The sequence below is a fragment of the Lethenteron reissneri genome, chromosome 25 (assembly GCF_015708825.2).
Source record: "Lethenteron reissneri isolate LAM-NWPU_2019-01 chromosome 25, ASM1570882v1, whole genome shotgun sequence".
Lineage (NCBI taxonomy): Eukaryota > Metazoa > Chordata > Hyperoartia > Petromyzontiformes > Petromyzontidae > Lethenteron > Lethenteron reissneri.
In genome coordinates this window covers 14101449-14125155 of record NC_083803.1, presented here as the reverse complement: position 1 = coordinate 14125155, position 23707 = coordinate 14101449, and the positions used below count along the sequence as shown (strand labels likewise).

At 51.4% G+C, this 23707-nt stretch overlaps 2 protein-coding genes across 5 annotated transcripts in view; one reads left to right on the top strand and one right to left on the bottom strand.

Annotated features, from left to right (window-relative positions):
- LOC133347287 (papilin-like) overlaps positions 1 to 4261 on the top strand; it is a 46067-nt gene extending 41806 nt beyond the window's left edge. The window contains 1 exon segment of the mRNA XM_061559422.1: positions 50 to 4261. Coding sequence (XP_061415406.1) covers positions 50 to 329 — 280 coding nt within the window. The 3' untranslated portion in view covers positions 330 to 4261.
- The window catches only part of LOC133347288 (numb-like protein), a 58960-nt gene continuing 39500 nt past the window's right edge, over positions 4248 to 23707 (bottom strand). For 2 of the 4 annotated variants that reach the window (XM_061559423.1, XM_061559425.1), the window contains 5 exons: positions 12194 to 12334; positions 10422 to 10674; positions 9541 to 9930; positions 8091 to 8231; positions 4248 to 6885 (listed from right to left, as the gene is read on the bottom strand). In XM_061559423.1, the coding sequence (XP_061415407.1) occupies positions 6248 to 6885; positions 8091 to 8231; positions 9541 to 9930; positions 10422 to 10674; positions 12194 to 12334 (1563 nt within the window). In that variant the 3' untranslated portion in view covers positions 4248 to 6247. The remainder of the gene's footprint in view (positions 6886 to 8090; positions 8232 to 9540; positions 9931 to 10421; positions 10675 to 12193; positions 12335 to 23707) is intronic. The other 2 variants (XM_061559424.1, XM_061559427.1) reach the window with 1 other exon arrangement.

The following is a 23707-nucleotide window of genomic DNA, read 5'->3' as shown; positions in this document are numbered from 1 at the left end:
TGTCACCTTCCCCGCTCTCCGCATCCTGCCGCGCCGCCGCCGCGCACAGGGACGACGTGGAGGTGCAGCTGTCGGAGGGGCGCGCTGCGCTGGGCGCCGACGGCGAGCTGGTGCTCTTCTCGGCTCGCGCCGGCGACTCGGGCCGCTACGCCTGCGTGGCGACGCTGGGAGGAATCGTGGCGCGCTCGCCGCCCGCCGACCTGCTGGTCGGGGCCACCGCCCGGCGGCCCATCAACGTCCGCTGGAGCCAACGGCGCGGGAAGAGGGAGAAGCCGAGGCGCGCACTGGGGCAGAGGGAGAGGGCGCACGGGGTCGCCCGTAGGGTATGATGCGCGACGGGACGGCCGGAGCGTCGTAGCGGTCCGCTACCGACTCGGGCGGGTCCTCGCGTCCTCGCGAGCGTGCGCGAATGCGGCTGCGCGATGGGAAACACGGTGGGCAGGATTTGATCAGGCTTCGTACGTCGCGAAATCTAAGTTATTTGCGATTGTCGCGACCGTAGTGATGTCGGCGCAATTTGAATTTTGCATTTGTCGCATTTTTGTGCTTTGACGTACTTCCGAGCATGAATGAAGATCGATCAAAAGTTGTTAATTTGCATGAAACGCAACATTAGCCTGCCATGAATCTTATTGCAACTTTACAATCTATAACGCTTAAAATGCTGACATAGAGCGATGATGTTATAACCACCAGGCTGTCAGTTTATTCGGAAATCATCTTACAAAACACAATTTTATTGGGTCATTGTGATGTTTGTCTTTATGTAAAGTTTTATGTAAAAATATATCGTGGGTGCTTCAAAAAAATGTTAACATTTATATAGGACTATCGTTTTTATTAGAAAAATAACGGATAATAAACATAACAAATGTAAAATGTTAATAGCTTCAAAACGTTAAAGAGTCTCCACTTCTTCGCCATCATTGTCAACACGCGCCTGGAATCTTCTCCAGGTGGTCTCCAGAGCTCGGAGGCATATTTATTGTGGTAATGTTGCAAATTCTCGTAAGTGTTAACATTTTTTGAAGCACCCTATACTTAGAAAATACATAATTCACTATAATAATCACGATACGATCCCTAGCAAAACAAACTAAACAAATATCTTGGAGTTTATGTCGCTTGATATATTGTAGTATCATGTCACGGAAAACCTTATTCTGGTAAAAAAAAAATACACAGTTTGTAGCGGGCGAGCTTTTCACACGCCAGAGAATGTTTCTTTTCCAGTTGGTGGAAAAAACGTCACTGTCCGGCGCTAACGATTGGGCAAATCGCCTGGGTTAACGATTCTTAAGCTCCAGTTCCCGTCACTCACCCCCACGGTGCAGCTGTCGGCGATGACCCAATCGTCAGGCGCATGCAGAGTGTCACGACTAGAAGTGCACCGTCACAGCTGGAATGCTGCATTATGGGGCATTGCGAGGACTGGACTTTGAGAATCTCTGGCCTAGATGATGCATTTTTTAACCATTTCCTCACAATGTAAATCTTGGCCTAGTGTAGTTTTTCAGTTTTCAATCCGAGCAATTATTTGTTATTTTCACACTGATAACTGTGCTCCATCACTGCGTGCGCTCTCACAATTGTGCCACGCACGTCTGATGTGTGTTTTTGTTTTAGTCGCATCGCATGTTGTGTGGCCAAAATGTCTGACGATTTGGAACTGCGCTGCGTATTATTTGAATGTCATCATTGTGCAGTCGCTGGCCATCAGTGACATTTTCCGTAATCTCACCAGTATTTCAACACTATTCACTTGAGTGTTTTAAATCTACATCAGTCATGGAAGCATCATTTTCTAGGAATGAATTAAGATTTTCTTAAAATGTCGTTCACCCCCCCCCCCCCCCCAATTATCTTGCAATTGTGTTATTGCCATCTTGGTGTGAGGTGACAAAATTCGAATTTGGAACTCTTCAGCTAGCAGTGCACCACCCTGTGCCAGGCAATGGCCATGCCAGGTGACTTCACCTGAGTAGATTACTTTATCGATATTAGTGGTCCATCTTTGTAAGGGAACTTGATTTTTTTTTAAGTGTGTTCTTTTAACTTTAAGCATTGGGCGTCTAATTCATTTTTTTGTGGCATTCCTGTGTGCACCGGTAGCCAGTGCTCTTGCGCTAGGCTTACAAGGCCGGTGAAGGCCTCATCTAGGTTTGGCCTACGGGAAGCACAAGGCCATTGAATCCACTCCCAACGGTGGAGATTGCCTCCTCAACATTTGGCCAGAGATTGATCGCAGCTCTGAAGGGTGTGCGCACGGGTGCCCAACTCATCCTCTGTCAGTGTTCGGTAGGGCATCATTTGAGCCGGAGCTGTCCGAGGCTGAGCTCCAGAAAATATTTTCCTGCTCCCCCTTACCTCCGCTATTGGGAGATAATGGCGGTGGTCTGGGGGGGGGGGGTTGTGGTTTGGGGGGACCCCAGAAGATAATCCGTGAGAAATTAAGCCCCTGGTGTTGGGTGTGATTGGACACGTATGTTGTATGTATGTTGAACTTCTTTCGCACCGTATGTAGCCAACTGCACTAATTGGAGGCGCGACACATCAGTCGTGGTGATATTTCGTTTTGTGCATTTTTTTAAATTTTGGCTTCTATTAACCTATTTTTGAAATCGTCTCCCGCAAATTGGCTTGCATGCTAATTTATAGTGACGATGTTAACCACTATAAATCGTATATCAGCTAGTTTGCAGGTGCTAGGTAGATTGATGCATCACAGGAATTGGCTCGTGATGATGACAGTTGTTTTTTTTTGGCTGGTGATGATGCAGCCCTGCCTTTAGGCATGTCATGATGAATCGAACCATCAATGAAAATTGGTGAGCCATTAGAAATATCACATGTGCACGTGCTCATGTGTGCGAGCGGAGGGTGGTTGGGGCCTGTGTGTGTGTGTGGTGGTTAGCGCAACTGCGCGTTCAACCCAGCCACCTGAGTTCAATTCCTGGCCATGGCTAAAAAACAGTGGAGAATATCTGCACCAATCCTGGACCTCAGCCTTCAATGACTACCTGGTGCGGTGTGTAAACAATGGCACTGGAGAAACAAAGGCGGCTGGGCATGGTGCTGACGACACCATCCCCCTTGTGCACCGTGCTGGCCTTAATAGGTGCTCGCTAACAGCACTCGCCACCCCCCCCCCCCGTCTGTGAAAGGCTACACGAGGGATATTTGCGCATCGGTAGGAGACGCGATTATGGAAGATGTTAGGTTAAGGATTAGATTTTTAAAAATCCTTTATTTTAGGCTTTTCTTTTCCTGTAAGATGAGCTGAGATGGAAAGGACTGTGTTGTGCCTGTGTTTCGAGAAATGCCGTCACCGGTGACTTTCTTCGTTTGATTTCTTTATTGTGCTGAAAAGTACGAGGTATTTAATTCATTTTCTTAAATTCCAACCCCCGACTTCTGTCCAGCCAGCATTATGAATGAGTTACACCACAGAGAGTGGATCGGCAGGTCGCGTTTGGTGGGGTAAAAGTGCCGGTGCTTCCACCTCTTCCAGTGTGGAAGATGTCTCCGGTCGGTGTGGAAGAGTAGGCCAAACAGCCTCTGAAGGGGTTCTTCGAGAGCTCCCTTGAGCAAAGATATCATCCGCCAGCAACGGTGCGAGCAAGCATTTGCAGGGCCGCACCTTTATCTTTTTCCGACTTCATTCTTAAAAGTGTAACGGGAATATAACGTTGGATTTGAGCGTCACCTTCTGAGCGTGTGTCGTTATTTCCGAGCTTATTGCATTGTGCGTACGGCCGAGTTGAGCTTGCGGGTGGCTATCACCGAAGGTGACGTGGAGAGATGTACATATTGTTCGTTCGAGTTGTGTTATCGAACGCCGTCGAGAGATGCAACAATGTGAATTTCGACCGGGTGTATTCGGTGGCAAGTCTGCGCGAGGATGAGCGGTGTAAACAGTCGACTGACGGCGTGTTTGACAAGAGCGTCTGAAAGTAAGCTGGGATGGAAAGGAAAACAAACCCAGCGTGCAGTTTAAAAACGATTTCAAGTGCTTATATTTTTTTATTTTTCAAACGTTTTATTTTCATTTTAATCCGTGTATTCAACAAAGGCAAAATAATCCCGTGGCTGAGCGCCAAACGGAAATAAAAAAATCCCTTAAAACACATTTTTTGCCAAGATGCGCGCGCTTGCACGCCTAGTACCCTCACATGTACGTACCTTGTAATTTCTTTTTAGAAAAAAAAATATCTGTAAATTCACCTCCGTTTGCCGTTTAAATAAAGAACTTTTCACACTACAGTGCCGTCATCGTGTTCTTGAGTGGCCCGCTCGCACTTAAAAGCCTTGCCTGCAGTCCCTTCCGATTGCCCCCAGTCAGGGAGGGGAAATAGAAGCGTTGAGCCAAAGCCATTGGCGCTGTCACACCACCCACAGTAGCCTCTTTGTCCCCAGCATCCTAATGGGACCCCCTTTCCTTCACAAACCAGTGGTTGTCAAACTCCCCGACCACGATGTTTTTTCTGTCTTCCCCCCCCACCTCCCCCGTCATTCTATCCAAGTTGTGCAATGGGTGTCATCGCCACGCCACGAAGCATCCCATTTGGAAATCTCACGCATGCCAGCGCATCACCCCCTGCGTTAGAGAACACCCTGCAGCAGAAGAAGGAGAAGGAGGGTGTCGTGCAACAACTACTTCTGGGTATCCCTTCGCGTGATCTCTTATCCACACTTGGTGGGGCGGGTGTGGCGGCACTTTCCAACTTGCCCTGCTACAGAGAGGAGAAGAAACCCGACATGAGCAGCACAGCTGGGCCACTGCAGTGGAACAACAAGCAGACGGCACCCGAGCCGCACCAGGCTGGCTTGGCACGGCCCCAGCGTGGCGGCTGTAACGCAGGCGAGAGGTTCGCTTCACTGTGGCCGATTTAAATTTAGATCAGCTCTGCCCAATCGGGCTCACGAGGTCGTCCTGGGGCAAAATGGCAATGAGATGGATTTAGTTTTGTAGAGTCTTCATCTCCCTCCCCCCCACGGCCGCATACTCCGCACGGCCGCTTATCCCGGAGTGGTTTACGGCAAGAGGAAGCGAAGTGGAAGCGTTGGAGGAGTCGATGCCTGAGGGCTCGCGTCGTAGCACGGCATAAAAACAGACGTTCCGGAAGCTTCTGGAGCGAGGCGTCAAAATATATTAACACCAACAAAAAGATCCGAGAGGTTACTGTGTTACTGCATTACATATGAAAGCTCGATAATTACCGTACTCCCGACGACACACGAGTGTTCATCGCGCTCGGCAAACACACACATACGTTAAATATATCGTAGTAGTAGCGTAATAGTTCGAGTATTAATAGAGATTGCAATATATTTTGGCACCGAAATAAAAGAGAAAACACATTTTGGTCGTACAACACAATGACTGTCAGTGCCTTTGTCTTAAATTTGGCTTCGAATGCATTAGCGTTTTGATCAATCGATCTTTATTTTTACGTGCCAATATCGCCCTTTGTAAAGTAGGCATGGGTGCACGTTGCAGCAGAACGGGAACGGTACAGGGGGCACGGAGCGACAGGAATGAAGTGAAAAAGCAAACTGCTCGTTCGAGTTCCTGTTCGTTCGACACTGCAGCGATGCTACGAGAGGGCATTTGAAGTCATCGCATGTCAGCGATTATTATTGTTGCTTGCTCACGCACACGACACGCACCCTCGTTTACTGAGATTATTCATAAACTGAGGTCACACAACTTGTGATACAATAATAATAATATACGGGGATTCATATTTTTCTCCCTTTTTTGTATTTTTTTTTTAAATACGGTAAAACTAAAGCTATGACCGGTTATAACTTATAAATAACGTACAATAATACACATCATATGCCTTGCTCCAATACTGACAAACAGCAGCTTTGGTAATACAACTGCAGTCTCATCATGGACCTATAACTTAACATGCAAAAACAAAGCTTTGCTTCCCACATGTCCCGAAAGACGAGTGTATATTTATATATTCTATATATATAAAAACCTCACCAACAAAGTGACCATTGAGCAGCCCCGTAACGTCGCAGAGGGAAGGGAGTGGGCTGAGCCTTCTGCTCGTAAATTCTCAAATTTGTTCGAAGTTGAACATCGGCTGCGTTGTACCTCCCCCCCGACCCCCTGAGTTTTGGGACGCCCCCCACCTTCATACGAGGTCACGCTACAGGACTGCCGCTGAGACGACGCAGTTCCCTTCCTGCCCCGCGCGCACGCGCGACGCAGGCCGGGCCGACGTCAGCATCACAGGCGAATCTCGAAGGTTTTGAACGCGTCCGCGCAGAAGGGGTCGCCCCTCGGGGGGCCGAGGCACGACTTGTGGCTGTCGGCCTGCGCCGCGGCCCAGCGGCTCTCAAACGAGTCCACCTGCGGCAGCGCGGGGGGGCGTAGTGCGCCGGCGTACGCCGCCGGCACCGGCGAGTCGCGCGGGGCCCAGGACGCCGGGCCACCGACGCCGCCGCCGCCGCCAAACACCGCGGTCGTCTGGCGGGACGCGAAGACGGCGCCCGTGGCGGGTCGCGCCGACGCCACCTTCGGCGACCCCGTCTTGCTGAAGACCGACGCGGCCATTTGCGACGGCGTCATCCCCATGCGATGCTGCTGCTGGTGCTGAAGCAGAGGGGACGAGTATGGGCCCGTGTGGGTCGTCGTCGGCAGCGGGGCCTGGTAGCAGGGGGCCGCAGGCAGCGGCAGCAGCACGGCCGCCGCCGCCGCCGCGCACGACGCCGGCGGCGAGCGCGGCGTCAGCGGCGAGGGGCACGGTGTGGTGACGGCGCGCGCCACGTCCGCCAGCCACTGCTCCGCCTCGGACAGGCTCATCGGCTTTACCCCGGCAAACGTCGCCATCTCGCGAGCAGCCACGGGGGCCCAGGGGACGTTCCCTGCACGGCGGGATCGGAAGGAGGAGCGCGCAAGAGCGAGAGGATAAGAGAGAGAATGAGAGATTGCGCTAATTGCAAATTTGTAATTGCGCACACGAGTAGAAATAGAATGACTCATCGACGCTTTCACGGAAAAGTGTCGGTTTTTGTCAAACTAAGGTGTTTGTTCATTAATGTGATGCTTAAAATAGCCGCAAGGAGCAAACGGTTCTGCTTGCAGATAAAAATATCTCCGTCACCGACTGTGGCGTTGATGGAATGGATTTGGCACGGCCTGAAAAAGGCTCAAGGAGATGCAGGGAGAGTCTGGGGCAAGGGCCAACGGAGGCAGCTGTCTGAGATTTTTCGGAGTTACGCTCAGAGCGGCCGTTAAGAGTTTGATATTAATTGTTGCAGTATATTTGTTTTGAGAAATATATCTCAAATAAAATGTAATTCGATTTATTTTCATGATGAATCTTACAATTACCCTATCCACAATATTACGTCACCTCACGTGTACAATTTAAAAAGTTCTGTTCACGTTTTCAAAAGCCAAGCATCGTCACTTTTTGCCGGTAGGTCCATCTGCACAACCCCTCGCGATTAAACCGGTAGTCTCAGCTCATTCATCAATAATTGCGCAGAAAAAAACTTTAATTTTGCTTTCTTTCACGTGAGTGAGTCAAAAATAAATGCAAACTCGATAAGTGCACTCGACAGGATTTCAGAAGGTCTGCAATATCTCCTTTCGCGGGCTGTTCCCTCCCGTCGGATGGCGCATTTGTGTGCGAGAGTTACGAGTGGATATTTGATCCAATGCCCATGACACCGAGAGTACGGACTGGAAGTTTGGTCAATGTTAGAATCGTCTTGGAATGTAACAAAGCAATTGAAGTGGGGCGATAACTCTTGTATCAATCTCACTAGAAGAATTTGACACACGTGTGAATCAGGGCATGATAATGTGTAAAATCAAACGGCGACCGATTGCTGCGTCGGGAGCCATTAGAGCCTACTTCTGGGTACGTTTTCACGGTTGCGCTGAATAGCCCTCCGATGTGTCGTCGGGGTCGTACCGCGTGTCGTTCGGCACGATGCCCGACGTTTCTCTCCATGTACTGGGAGCCCCTTCGGGGTGCCAAATAATTGAGTTCCCGATTCGTTAGTTTTTTCCCGATTTCACGTCGAACAAAAACCCGAAAGCGCAATGGAGAGGGTCGAACCTGCCGCAGGGGAGGCCATGCGGGAGGGCCCGTTGTCTGCCGACGGGGAGTAGAAGGGGTCACTTGGGGGGCTTGGCGCCAGCCTCGTTGAGTGCATCTGGGCGCAGAGCGCGTCCACGTGCCCGCCAACCTCCACGGTTCCTGTAGCCACGCACGCACGCACACACACCCGTTACTGAGTTTATTTACTATTGGAGGTAGTTTACAGGGCTTTGTCCACCTGCTGCTGAAGGCAGGCCCCTTCACGCTGTGCCTGGTCGGTCATGGGGATTGTTTTGACCATACTTCACCACGCTGGTCAGTGACGGGTTGGTGATGAGGGTACCCAAAGGTGGCCGGGAATCAAACTCGCGTTGCCGGATTAAATGCGCAGTAATGCTGCTACACGCTGCGCCACTGCAATAATAAAACACATTTGTAAAAAAAAAATGGTATGATTAAAAAAATTTACATTTTAATGTTTTTGTCTTTCTTCTCGGACGTGCGTTTGCATTCCACGTGTGTTGTTTGACATTTGAGGTTTTTAAACACAGACGTGAAAAATGTACTCGACTTTTTCACGGCAACAAAGTTCCGTGAATTAACAAAAACCACAAAAGCTAAGTGTGCACATGGCGACTCCGAATATTTCTTTTTTTTTACTTCTCACAACTTCCCTTTAACAAAGAGAGCCCTGTTGAAACTAAACAACGATAATGTGCACCTCCTATATTTCAGTTGGCTCATTCGCAAATACATTCACCCCAGCATAATTAGCGGATATAACTGAGATTCCCCATATACCTGGGATTTGAACAGAAATAATAAAAGCATGGCAATTGTTTTTGAAACGAAGCAGCTTTTAGAAGAAAGTAAAAACACATTCCTGCAGAGGGAGCTGGTAGGAACGTTGGGTTGCTCGGTCAATGGCCAGGGTCAACGGCCGCGTGGTGTATTCCGCAAATATGCCCAACTGTGAGGGCGGGCACAAGCCAGCGTGAGCAGGTTAAACATTGAGTTTTAAGGGCACCACGGGGTGACCAGCCTCCCCATCCAGCCCCACCCCTCCCACCCCACACACCACCTCCCCACCCACCTCCCCACCCCCCCCCCACCCCTCCCTCCCCACCCAGCCCCTCCTCCCCACCGCTCCCCGCACACGACACCAACCCTGGGCTGTGACCAGGAGGTCCTACCATTAAAACAACCTGTACCCAGGCCTGGGTGCGTGGCCCTCCATTCCCGTCTAACCCATCCCTTCAGCCCAAGCGATGCCCAATTTTAAACTGGGGCATTTAATCAGGAGCCTTAACCGCACATCATCATCTCATCATCATCATAAGCAAGTCATGATCGATCCACCGTTGGACGAAGGCCGGTTGGACAGATAGTGCAGCACCCTCCCAGTTATGCATGGACACAGCTAAAGCATCTGTACGTTCATCGGACACGCGTTACTACACAGCCTCACCGCCAGAAAATCCGCAGTCCGCGCTGTCGAGTCCCGAGCGGCGCTGCAGCGTGGACGGCAGCTCGTCCAGGCGCAGCGACAGCTGCCGCTTGAAGGGCGACGAGCCCTGCACCAGCGCCGGGAATCCGCGGAAGGAGCCCTGGCGCGCCATCTGCTCGAGCGGCGCGCGCCGCCGCGGGATAGCGCACGTGGCCGCTCCCCAGCTGCCCGCCGCTGCCGCCGCCGCCACGACGACGCCGGCGGCGGCGGTGGCGGGAGACGGCGGCGAGGACGGTGACGGCGTGGCCGGCGAGGAGCGGCCGTCCGGGGACGGCGCCGTCTCAACGGCGGGCCTCGGGCGGTCGCTCGCCGTGCACAGGGCGCCGTTGGCCACGCCGCAGTCGCTCGCCGCTGCGGGTCCGACGCGGGTCGGGGACGGGGGGGGGGGAGAAGATGGGGCAGTGTTAACGGCCGGCTCGACGCGGTTGTGGAAAGGGCTTTATTTATGGTTGCGGCGAACGACGGCAACGGTTGCGGTGAGAGTTGAAGGAGAACGTCTGACCGTACCAGCGCGAGGGGAGATCTACGTGGATTATTACGCCACTGAGAAAAAAAACTGAGACTTTTAATATCCCCGGGGAGGACTAAGAGATTACCCGGGGAAAGACTCCTCAATAAAGAGGATGATCCGGGTGGGGGGGGGGAACCAGAGTAGGTGGCGACCAGGGTGATCTTCTTCTTTCTTTCGTATGGCTCCTGATGTAGGTGCAGAGCAACAACTACAGCCCAGATAACGGCGTCAGGAGCAGCGGAGTGGCATTTTGTGGATCGGGCATCGCGTCGTTACATGAGGTGACCCCGGCGAGCCCCGCGCGTTCGTTCTCGAGGGGTGCGCCGCTCACGCTTGTCATCCTCGGAGCCGCCACTGCGGTGGTGGTGGTGGCGGTGGTGGCGGTGGACTCCGTCGGCGCCGCCGCCGCCATCCGCGGCGAGGCCGCCGGGGGAGCGCGCGCCACGGAAGGAGCCCTCGCGCATGAAGCTGGTGCGGTCGACGTCGAACGTGGCGGTGACGCCGCACTCCTTCTCGCGCCGCTGCTTGCGCTCCAGGCACACGGTGAAGGCGCAGCCCACCGCGTGACTCAGCCGCTCCCCCTGCTCAAATAGCGGACGAGTGAACGGTTAAACGACGGATTGTAACAGCCGCGCAATCGCTGTCATCATCATCATCGTCATCATAATTGGCTGTAATGAATCACGGAAGGACACAGCTGGGAAAGAATCGATTCTTTTCTGGTTCAGTTTTCAGCGTCGCAGTGTTATTCCCATATTTTTCTACCTTGTTTGTACAGTTTGCTATTCCCATTTGCCTAAATGTAGCATTAGCACGTAATTTGCACTGGATGTGCATACACGCTGATTTCTGTGATTCCATCGTTAGTCTTGACGACCGGCCGTTATCCGTTACAGCACAGCCGAGAGGCCATCCACCGTGGAGATGGAGCGACAATGAGCCCATGTGCAGGAGCGAGATGGATGAGGGACGGTGATGGCTTGAGGAGGCCTTCATCCAGCGGTGGATAGAGCATGGATAATGATGACGAGAACTGAAGAATAATATTAATCGAGGTATTGTCACACTCCTGTAGTGCTGGTCTATCCGATTGCTTAATTAATCGATTACACTACCTATTAACGGTTCAATTACTTGACTAATCGGATGACAAGAAAATATTGTGCCAATGAACGGGAGGTGATGGGCGGAGTTTGATGACCTCATTATCATTACCAGCCGCATCGAGCTGGGAGTGGCTTATAGGGGTTTCCCACCTTTGGGAGGCTGGATGTGGGGGGGGGGTCCCTATTTGTAAAGGGACCAGAGTCATTGACGACAGTAATGAAACAAAATAGATGAGCAGAGCATGCCTCCTTCTATAATCAGCCTCTCCACACGAGAAACAAAAAAACACTTCTTATCCAACCCTTTGGCCCAAAGGCTTTCTGGGAGTGAATCATTTCAGCAGCATTGATTCAGCACAAGCAGACTCTGGACTGGCTTCGGCCACACGTCGTCTCACCAACAGCCAGGCCCGCCGGAATCAACACTGGCGAACTGCCAAATGTCACAGGCAAGGACCCTCCCTTTTACTGGTAGGAACCTCCTGGTTACACCAGCCCACAGGGGATTATTGTGTCCGTCCGTCGTGCATCCAAAAATGGGAGGTGTGGGGCTCTGTGGAGAGGGGAGGGTGGGGAGGGGCTGGTCACCCCGTGGTGCCCTTATAAAACTCAACGTTTAACCTACTCACGCCGGCTTGTGCCCGCCCTCACAGTCGGCCACATTTGCGGAATACACCACGCCGCCGTTGACCCTGACCGTTGACCGAGCAACCCAACGTTCCTACCAGCTCCCTCCGCAGGAACGTGTAATATATGGGTCCTGGATATTAATTCCTAGAGGGTCCTACGGGTCCTAGCGATGTAGTCATTTACGATGTTTAGCCAATGAATTAATGAATCATCTCAGCACTGCACCCCTGTTACTAAGCATACAGCACACGTACGTGGCTGACCCCCTTCCCCCAAAGTCCCGTTGACCTCTAGTCTAACCAGCGCCCCCCCCTCCCTCTCTGCACCACCCCAGCCTCAACCCTCGTCTCACTGCGGAGCAACTCACCGAGTCGCGAGCGGCCATGAAGCAGTGGCACATCCAGCGGCGCGTCGTGCCGTCGCGGCATATGTAGGAGAAGGCTCGCTCGAGGTTCCGGTCGGGCGCGCAGAACGACACCTTCTCGATCAGCTGGTCGACGATGAGGTCCTGCAGAGGAGCGGTCAGTGTCGACGCGTTACGCGCTGTCATTGCGAACGAGATCGAGGTGTCATCGTGGCTAAAGACATTGATGCCACCGCTATCTCCTTCTCGCCAACGCGTTCCATCCGTTGCCAGATCTGGCAGCCGCTACCACGCAGGAGACACGTGACTTCCATCATCTCCCCGTACAAGTCTCCCACTGTGAACCTCTCTCGCCACGGTGGCTAGGAGATGTTAACTACCTCGTCTGGTATGCAGGAAGCCGTGGGTTCGATCCCGACCCTGACCACTGCTAAATATTTGGATGTGGATTTTTCTCCGGGTCCTCTTTTTTTACCTTCACATTTAGAAACATGCGTTTAGAGTATTTGGCTGCTATACATGTCCACATGATGAGCCACTTCGTGGAGCTATCGTTTGTGGCCAGATTGCTTCTGAAAAAGAGCGATATAGCTCAGTGGGTCTAACCTGGTCAAGTAAAAAGTGTTTCATTTTTTGTTCAGTTTTAATAACAATCCACTGCTGGAGCATCGACACTCCACACCGTGTCGTCGTGGGCGTGCTGCAAGTGCTGTTAGCGAGCACCTATTAAGGCCTTTAATAGAGAAAGGGCTGCAAGTGATTACTATTTTGTTACCTGCAACAAAGCAGTTCTGTATATTTTCCTTTCTAGAACACATCCCTCGATGCTACGCACAGTATGTATGTTGAACTTCTTTCGCACCGTGCATAGCCAACCGTGCTCATCGCAGGTGCTGTCAAGAGTACTTGGAAATTCACGACAAGCACGGAGTCTGTAAAAATGTACGTGGGTGAACTCTGCAGTAAAGGGCCTTTCGGGTGATGTAGGCCTCGCAATATCAGCACCTCAGCAAACAAACAAAAAATCCTCTCGTTTTTTTTCCTTCGAACGTTTAAAAACACCGATCCAGCAACAGCGAGTGTGACGCTACTTTGACCTGAGTTTGTGCTGACATTTTAACATCCAATGGACCATGTACTCAATAAAAGGCTGAGTTAACCTAGAGGATGCCCAGGGCAAGTTCCCATACCGCTCGCCACTGGCCAGAAATGGAACACCGGTTATTGCGTTTGAGGCGGGGTGCTCTAACCATTGCACCACCACTCCCAACACGAAACAAAGACAGAGATTCCCTCACATAGCCTTCGCAGACTTTTGGGGCAAGTGCGGTTAGCAAGCACCTACGAAGGCTTGCACGGCTCTCAACACACACGCATACGAGCTACTGGCATTGAGAAAATCTGTGGCTGTTAGCAGTAATCAGAAAGAGAGATTCAACCGTTTGAAGGCTTTCTCCAGTACAACTTTGCCAGCGTTCTTGAGGGTTTTTAAGGGTCACCCAAGAAGTCAGAGAATGCAAGTTATCTGTGACCAATCGTGCTCAGCCAATCATACTGATCCAATTATATTCATCCAATCATCGTTACTACCCAGCCTATCATACTGAGCCAATTGTATAAAGCCAATTATACTCTGTCAATAATACTCCTGAGCCAATTTACTAATTCAGTATGAGATTGCATAGGCGAATCTTGCACCCGTGTATATATGTATATAAAAGTACCTTTTATTAAATACTTATGTGCATGTACAACATCGTGGTGCAGTGGTGGTGGCGATGGTTAACGCACAGCGCTGTGAACCTGGCCACCTGAGATCGATTCCCGATCACGGCTAACGTCAGCGGCGGAGCAATATCCGAGACAATCCCAGCCCGCTATTTTTCACACCAGCCCGCACGGGCCACAATGGTGGTGTATGGCCAAAACATCCTCCATTACCGACGACGGCGTGGGGAGGCCTCATATCCAACGGCAGACTGGCAAAGTTCTGCAAAATTATTAAGATTCGGTACAACATATGAGTTACAGAATATGTATACAGTTGATGTATATATTTTGTTGCTATCGAAGGCATTCGGAAAGTTGGTATGAGCACTGCGTCTGAAAAATATATGCGGGAGGGCTTTAAAGTGGAGGGCCTTTCGCTGCATGGCCACTCCAGCGACAGTGTTGACCCAGGCGTATTTATTTTCATCAGCATCCGATGGAAGAAATAAAAAAACAAAGAATTTCCCGTTTGTTATTGCTAACTTTCAAAATAAAAAAACACCACGGGGCGCAGCAACAAAGTGTGTTATTATTTGGTAGCATTTTTGTTTTGATTCATCGCTGCCAAACGCGATCGGCGGAAATATCTCAAGAAGCACGGCACGGACGCGCACGGCAGGAGAGGAGGGAAGTGGAGGGCGGGGGGGGTCCGGGTGAAAAAGGTTCACGGGTGTAAGCGGCAAAAGCCTGCAGCGCTACAGCCGGGGATGGGTGGATCACGTGAAGATGGAGCCATCGTGCGCGTCGCCCACGCATCTTGTACGTTGGCCAGGGTTCGTGGCAGGAAAGGGCTTTCCTTGAGATTGCTGCGACTGGTTCGTGCTCACGATGCACACTGACAAAGCGATTCGTATTGGTTTTGAGACGTGCGTCAAGGATGAATGCCATATTAAATAATACTGTTGATGATGATAATTACGCGAACTGTGATTGGATGATGATTATTCGATAGTGTTTATGATTAATATAATATTAATTTGATGATTACTGTTGATAACAATTGGATAGTAATTATTCTTGATATCATAATTGCAATGGTCATAAGGATGACTATGACGATCGTTCTTGATGATGTTGCTACGTCTGTTGAACTTCTTTCGCGCCGTACGTAGCCAACCGCGCTAATTGTCGAAGGCGATTTGATCATGAAGATCATGGTGAAAGGGCGCTTCATTTATTTCAGACACAATGGGACACAATAACAATACACTGGGTGTGCTCACAATGGAGATCGAATTCATAAACAGCATTTTGTCAGCTCGCACGCTGCTTGGGATAGGCGAGCGCACGTTGTTGTGTGCGTATTTGGTAGGTGACACAGTTTGTGATGTGTAAAGTGGGCACCCCATGTGAATGTCACATCGCTGGGTCTTTCTCCAATACAATTAACGACTGGAGCTAAAGACTGGACCTTTGAACAACGAAATGGCGAGATGACTCTGCCAAAGATGCCCCTGTGAAAGGCTGAATCAGCAATGAGCATAACACCCGAAACAATGACAATTGTAATCACAACATTTACGCTGCCGATGTTGCCAACATCAGCAACTCCACGGTTGTCGTACCGTACTGGGCACATTATTTATCTTTGCACCGCACTGCCCTATGAGCTATGAGACCTTACACAGGCACTGCGTTCAACCAATAACCACACTCGTGCGCCGTGAACCTTAGACAATGTAAAGTAAGGGATTGTGTTGGTAGGCGGTGAGCAGGCACGACAACAAACAGCATCAAACACACCTCGCTACGTTTGCCATTAACACTGCCGTCTGATGGAAAACTGCAAAAAATGTGAGCACTTACATGGGACTATCGTTTTTAATGGAAAAAGAAGGGATAATACTACACTGTAACATGATAACAGATGGATGCTAATAGCTTCAAAAAGTCAACGAGTCTCCACTTGTTCGCCATCATTGTCAACGCACGTGCCTGAAATCTACTCCTGGTGGTATCCAGAGCCCGGAGGCACATTTCTTGTGGCGTTGTTGCAAATTCTCCCAAGTGTTCACATTTTTTTGAAGCGCCCAGTATATATTTTTTTGCAATTTCTCTTCTTCAGAGCAGTGGGTGAGGCTGAAGAGACTGACTGCCTTTATTCATACAGTACACTGTGCAGTATAGCTCCTATCTGCCCTGCTGCGACCTGCGACTCATATTGTCTGTGGCTCCACAATGCAAGATTCTACTGACAGCAAAATCTTCCCCGTAAACATGGAACGTTGGGCCAACGTTGGGGCGCCAACGGTTCCAACCACGTGCCAACGTAGCACCTTTCACAGGGTCCGGTATTTTGGCGACGCTTTGCTGCGTGTATAATCTTTACCGGCGGGAGATGTCACCGCAAAGGGTTGGAAAAGGGTTGAACAATCTCACTCGGAGCGTGCTTCGAGTAAAAAAAAAAACGATCCACGCTGACCATCGGCCTTGTGTGACCGCACACGTGCTGGGCCCTAAAGCCACAAATGCAAGCCGCACGGAAACCCTGCAATACCTGGCTGTCTCGGAGTGAAACCCCCGAAAAATATTTGGAGTTTAACGTTCACACAAATAGAAGCAGCAGCAGCAGCAACAATTTCAGACTTGATGTCCACGTCCAGTTGCATGTGTGTGCGCGCGCACGTGCCAAAGCCCTCTCTTTCCTCCAAAGTTTTCTGAAAGACGAGATGAACACGGCACCTTCTGGCAAAGATGCGCAAAAGCGAACGCTTAGAGTGGTGGCGGAGAGGGGGGGCAGCGTGTGGAACATTTCCAACGGCGCCCTCTAAAATAAAACGACGTAAAATATCAACAGTGAACAACAGCAGCAGCATCCTCTACCACCGACGAGTTATAAGCACGTGCAAGATCGCGTAACATAGAAGCCCTCTCTCATCTCTAAGCCCGCTCGCTGTCGTGCCAGAGAGACGGTCGATCCTGGCGCGTGCGCTCCTCGCCGGTCTGCCGAATTCCCAGACGCCAAAGGCCGCGATTCGATCCGTTCGGCGTCTGGCAATGCGCCGCGTTGCCTGCGACGAATCCGTCAAAGTGACGGCACAAGAGCAGACGATTGACTCAAGGTCAATGCTGGGACTGAAACGTTTTGCTTCGTGGGGCACCTTGTGGGAGAAGGAAGCGGCGGTGAGGGTGGGGGGGGCGAGTAGGAGGATGCTTGGTCTGTTGGCTCCTTTCTTGCGGCTTTAATTGCCAGCCTTGTGCTTTTGTGCAACAGACATCGCGCCGCTCCCGGAGCGGGCAACACAAATTCCTGGCTCGGAAAACGAAGCTCCGATTCGTGGAGGGAGGTGGGGAAGGCGAGGCTGGGATATTGGAGCAGGAGGGGGGAATAAAGTGCTCGCCGTGTATTTTTGCCGCAACTAAAGACGGAAGTTAAAGATCGAGTCGACGGGGGGGCTGTGGGGTTTTGGGGGGGAGGGGTAGAAACGAGGTTCGCGATGTTACCATGACCTTGGGCACTGAATGTAAGGAATTCTGGGTGGGTGGCGCAGCAATAAGAGGATGTGGGTTGCGTCAGAAGGGAGCGAGTTACAGCCCGAAGCCCGCGTGGACAGTTGACCAAACCCTGGCCAGTGGCGTAGCTATCAAGTGTGCAGGCGGCGCAACTGCACGGGGTTCCATGGGTCGGAGGGGTCCAGGTGCTGGACTATGCCACGAGGGAGGAAATTGCACAGAGGAAGGCCCCTATTTTTAAATTATTTATATTAAGTTCGCTTGCTTGCTTAGGATCGTGCAAATCTTTCGGTCGTTTTTTAACCCACTTCCCGTGATCCAATCGAGCTGACATTTTCCACACAGACTCGTTGTGCGTGACAATTAATGTTCGTGAAAAATTTTTTCCAAAATTTTACACTTTTTAGGACAAAAATATTATATTTAATTACCAATTGCTTAATGGTGCAATGCAATCATCTGACCCATAGGTGGCAGCCATCTCAAGCCAGAGTACGAGAGGACTCTAGCCGCCACGCATATAAAGGATTTATAGTGAAAAACTTTGTTTTTACGAGTTATACTTATTACTTTGCACCAGGGCCCATGCCAACTGCACCATATGCCAGTCACCCTGAGCCACCCGAACCACAGTGATAATTATTTAAGTGACACGAATAAAGGCCATCACCTAAAACGTTGCCATGCATATATACAGTATAAGGCAGTGTTATTGACGAATGTGAGAATGTTGTTGTTGTTGTTATTTAAGCACAGTGAGAAGCACCATCTGTGTGGGCATTAAGCAGCCAATAGCTTCCAGCAATTGGACCGTGACGGGGACTCGCGGCGAGATTGCAATGGCTGCTCTCTGGACGGTTATGAATAGAATGGGGTCGGAAAAAAAAAATCAAGTTCGATTGAATTAGATTTTAAGGCGGATTGGTTGCAAAACTTTTTACAGGGTGCAAAACGATCACGCCTGATGTTTATTTATTCATGACTTGAGAATAAAACGGCCGATGGCGAGGGTATCAGTGGTACGATGATTTGCACACTGTACTCTGAGCCTGGCCACCAGAGGTTGATTCCCGGCCACAGCTAACATTGGGCCCTCCCTTCAACTACCCTTACTGGACCGGCCTGGTGAAGCATGATGAAATGCCTTGCCGCATTGTGGGGAGGCCCTCATCAAGTAGTGGATGCACAAGGGTTGTAAACTAATATTATTATTATGAATTTTCAGTAAAACGGTCAAGATTTTGCTTAAAGATTTTTCAACAACAAATATTATTGATGTCAATTTTTTGATGAGCGTAGGAACAGTTTTTTCTTCCTTGGAAAAAATGCTATTTCGGCCAAGAAAACATTTTCAACTGAATTTATTTTATTTGACTTACGTGCGTATGCAGAACATGCAAGAGCCAACACCTGGCATCGCACGTGGCACAATCTCAGTTCACACAAAGCCAGGGTAAAAGCCTCATTGATGAATGGGTTGACATTAATTCACAAAGCCCGTGATGCATTCGTCCAATCTTGTTTGCAACATTCAAAGCTTTTCAGTTCGTGGAAGTGATATGCAATTGAAGACTGAGCGACAGGGCACATTGAACCGTGGAGCCTGGCACCTCGAGTCTGATTCCCGGCCACGGCTACCGTCAGTGGCGAGTGACGTCTGAACCAAAACCTGGGCCTCCCCTTTCGGCAATCCGCACTCACCAGCGTGGTGAAGTATGGTCAAAGAACCCCCACGACGCGCACGGTGGTGGGTGTGAGGGGGTGGGGGTGTGGGGAGGGTACTCATCCAGAATTTGATTGACATGGGTTGTTGTAGAATGTTGCAATAAAAATGAGAATACCGTGTTGCATTTTACCAAAAGGGGGACGGGGGGGGGGGCATGAATTGCTACACTCAGGACTGAGCGTTAATTAGCGAACTCCCGCATTTCTGAGCCAGCGCTGCTGAACCCTCCACGCCAGGGCGCCGCGCAGTCAAAGACGACAATGCTGACGATGACGATGCCAGTGCAGCAAGCGTTTCGCGTTCTGAAAGGAGGAGGAAGCGAGCCGGAATCGGCGGTCCAATTTGCAGGCGTGCCGCGTGGCTGTCTGCCTCGTCTCGCTACCGAGGGCCCCCCCTCAATGCTGGCACAAAACTTCTGCTGCGGCAGACACATTTTCGGGGGCGCCGTTTCCCCCGCGTGGGATGTGCGCCCGGACCCCCCGACCCCCACTGCGAGGCGTTGTCCGTGGTTGCTGGCACTGCCCCCCCCCCGCGCGTTGCCCCGCGCAAATTGCCATTCACCGGTGCCCAACACGCTGCGTGCAGCCCGCATAAGAGGGCTCCGTGGGGGGGGGGGGGGGGGTTGGCAAAACGGGCTTCCCCCACCGACTGTGCCCACTTGCTCGGAAGTGGAAACTCTTTGTGATTGTTGAGCCGTTTCCCTTCGAAGATGTGCGAGAGTTCGGGCTTAACGGCCAAACGCGGGGATAGTGCTGCTGCCAGCCGATACGGAGGGGGGGGGAGGGAGTGAAAGCGAATGAAGTGAAAGAGAATGAATTACTGCGATTGTGTGAAGTGGGGCGCATGGTCTGAGGGTGAGCGCATCAAATTCGCGAGTGAGTGCATCGATGGGTGGCCCATATTCCCATATTCACCCATTAACATCGATTCTCAGGCTCACGACGCACGCGTCGAGTTGCGCGTACCGGAATCGACGGTCTGATTTGCGTAAGTTGCACGGGGGCCGGGCGGGTGGTCCAGCGATGGTGCAGCGGCGCTGCGTTGCGAGCCCGGCAAACCGGAGGTTGATTCCCAGCCGGGGCGTTAACATGAGCAGGGGAGTGATACCTGAGCCGGTGCTGTGCCGCCCGTCCCTCCCCCACACTTCGCCAACTTGTATCGACCAGCGCGGCGCGAGGTACGGCCGAACGACCCCTCGTGACCGACACGGTGGCGGGTGAGGTCTTCTTACATCCACTGCCAGCGGACTGGACAAAATGTGCCGTCGACATCTCCACGACATTAATAGGGCGCGCCCCAATGTTTTGTCTGTTGCGGCGTCGCCTTGCCGCGCAGTGACGTGTCTGCGACGACGAGAACGCGAAGCGCGCAAATGCGTGCGCACCCCTCTTCAATCGCGCATCCAAACGGACGAGGAGAAATTAATATTTTACAAGGAGTCATGTTTGCATTTATCACAATACCTGCCGTCGGAATGCAAAAAAAAAAACACAACTCTGATAATGTATGTACTGTCCTTGAAATTGTACAGCATGTGAGACTAGGCTCTAAGAAAAGCTGTCTCAGGTGTGGACCAATCAAGTGGGAAGCGAGTGGGAAGCAAGTGGGAAGCACGTGGGAAGCAAGTGGGATGAAAGGGCACGTTAGCCCGCGTGAAACGGCGTTTGCAACCTTGCACAAATATCGGGTCAGGGCAGATGCGTGACCTACGTGGTCGGATATGCGGCGCTGAACCGTGTTGGCTCGGTGATTAAAACGCTACCCCCCCCCCCCCACCTCCGCGGAACCGGTTCAATTGAACTAAGAACTCAGTCCGTGCTCACAGAGAGCAAGAGACACGCGGACTCGCGCCCATGCTCCGACTCGAATTCATGATCTAGGTGATGCTGCTGCCACATTGGCAGTGGTGCGAAAATAACCCCGGGGCCTTAACCGTCAAGACAAAAGAAGGCACGTGATAGGTGATGGTAACGTCCCTCCTTCGTTGCACATCATGAATAGCGATGCCAGGGAGACGGAGTGGATAATGAGTTGGAGGCTGCACTAAGCACCACTGGGGCTTGATACTCCTACTCAGCACGGCGGTGACAACAGAATCCGTCACTTGAGCGCAGCCCATTAAGGCCGTCGCTGGCGGGGGGGGGGGGGTGCCGTGAATTTGCTCCGCAACGCAAACGAGACCCGCGCGGCACCCCAGCGGAGGGGCACTCCGAGCTGCTGACTCGGGGCTAATCCCCGCCTGCTGCCTGGTCCGCCACTCCTGGCTAAAGGGCTCCGTCGAGGCGGTGCGGGGGGGGGGGGCTGGCGAATACCCGCCGCTCCAGCGCACGGGCAGGAGATGCTTAATTGAGACATACTTCAACGGAGCCCTTTAATTTGGCTCATCGTTACGGTCACGTCCCGGAACGCTTCGCTCCCCCCCACCAACCTCCAGCGGAACCGGCTCGAGAGAATTTTTGTTACTTTTGGCGAGATTTCGCAGCGCCTGTTGAAAGGCGAATAATGTTAGCCCTCGTCGTTTGCTGGGCACTGATTATAATGGAACGCGGCATGGATTTGCATCGCGGTTTCAAGTGTGACCGCATCTCGACACGCGGCACAGAAGAGCTGGGTGCATCTGCCCGATGTGCTTTCGAGTCGTTCGGCACGACTCCCCGACGTATTGATCCGCTAGCCGGGAGCTTATTCAGCTCCGTGCGCTGGGAGCAAAACGTCGGACAACGTGCCGAACACACACGCGGCACGAACCCGAGAGCAATTTAAGCACGACCGTGGAAACCTACGCGGTGGGAGTGTACAAATGTGTATTTTTGCCGCGAGGACATGAAAAGCGAAGGTCTAATTTGTAGTGATCTTGACCCCGTAGCCACGTGGTCGTGCTTGGAGCCTTTTATAATTATATTATCTGATGCCCACTTAAGCCGCAGCAGACAAAGTGCCATCTTCACTCGTGGGGAGCAGTTGCGCAGCGGTAAGCGCTACGCTGCACCACGAACCCGGAGACCCGAGTTCCATTCCCGCTCACGGCCAACACCAGTGACGATTATCTGAACCGGTCCAGGGCTTCCCCTAGGTCGACTTAGCCTAAAATGAGTACCTGGTGCCGTGTGTAAACTTCGCCACTTAGGGCGTGGTGCTGGCCACTCACCCCCTCGTGCGCCGTACAGGCCTTCATAGGTGGTGCTCGCAAACAGCACTTGCCCCTACAGTCTGTTAAGGCTACACGGGGGATCGTTGTCTTTGTCTTCACTAAGCAAGGCACATGGTTGTCAATGGCTCCGAACGGAAAGGGGAGCAGGAGGTGTTCATCACCGCCGAGGAGTGTTCGTGCGGTCAGCGTCTTTACCCGTGTTAAGTCTTCGTCTCAGTCTAATGGATAGCAGCCCGTGGCATCTTACACGACTCTGATTACTCTGTCGTGTCGTCATTCTCGAAGCCTAGTCGACTGAAGCGTTCAATTTGTATTGTCAATCGCTGACTCTCTAGGTGAGTAAATGTTGGTGCGAGTGATGCACGATTCATCCTCGCGCCCTCCCCTCCCGGCGAAAGCAATACTTCTCAGTGCAGCTAAATAGCGAACGCAGACAATGTTTATATATATAGATCCCATTACCATGTTGGTCTATCCCAGTGCGCTCCGTATTTACTCAGACTCGTTAATTTAGTCTCGTTATCGTCAAGCTGCGCTTTGGTGGGCAGTAGTCGAAGTAATTATCGTCGCGCTTGATGAGTTTCATCCACTCCGGTCACTATTGGCTGAATACAAATTTGAAAAGAAAAAAATACTCGACTGCCAAATAAGTTCGTCACTAATTTCGTCGTACAAAATTACCAATTCTAACAACAGTGCCGAGAAATCCGAGTTGACAGTGGCCGGGTTTCACATGCACCACCGAGCACATATTTTCTTCTGTTGTTAAATCTAAAGATACCGTCCTTCAGGTTAAAATCCCAAAACCATAATTACACTTGCGCGCACGATCTCAAACAAATGCAAACTCACTACGGGCCGGCCAGCTTTCAGATGCGCTTCCGCAGGCCATCTGGAGCTGTGCACCTTTAATCATCTAGATTGAAAAGTCATTTATTCAGAAATTATTTTTGTGTTTGAGTTTGTTATCCCCCCCCCCCCTTCGCCGCACCATCGATTAGCGCGGTTGCCTACGTACGGTGCGAAAGAAGTTCAATGTACGTACGTACGTACAAGCTGCAAGCACAACGTTCGCGCTTTAGCTAAAACACTGGACGAGATGGTTTCTTTGTCCAGAAACGCAAACTCCCTCTCTGCCTGGGTGTCGCGGCGTTCGCCGGTGATCCGAACGGCGACGTTTAAAACTCTGACGTTTGGAGCTAAGATAAAAAAATACAAAACTCCATCCTGAGACGAATGCCGTGGTCGGAGGTCATCTCCAAAAGTTTCGCTCGAAGAGAGGTCAATGAACGCTTGACATGCAGAGAGCATAACATACAATGATTGCATCACAAAGGATCTTGCTCTGGCGATGATTGAACCCACGTGCATGTGTTTTCAGTGACGAGGAAACATCGCTGAAGACGACCGCATGGCG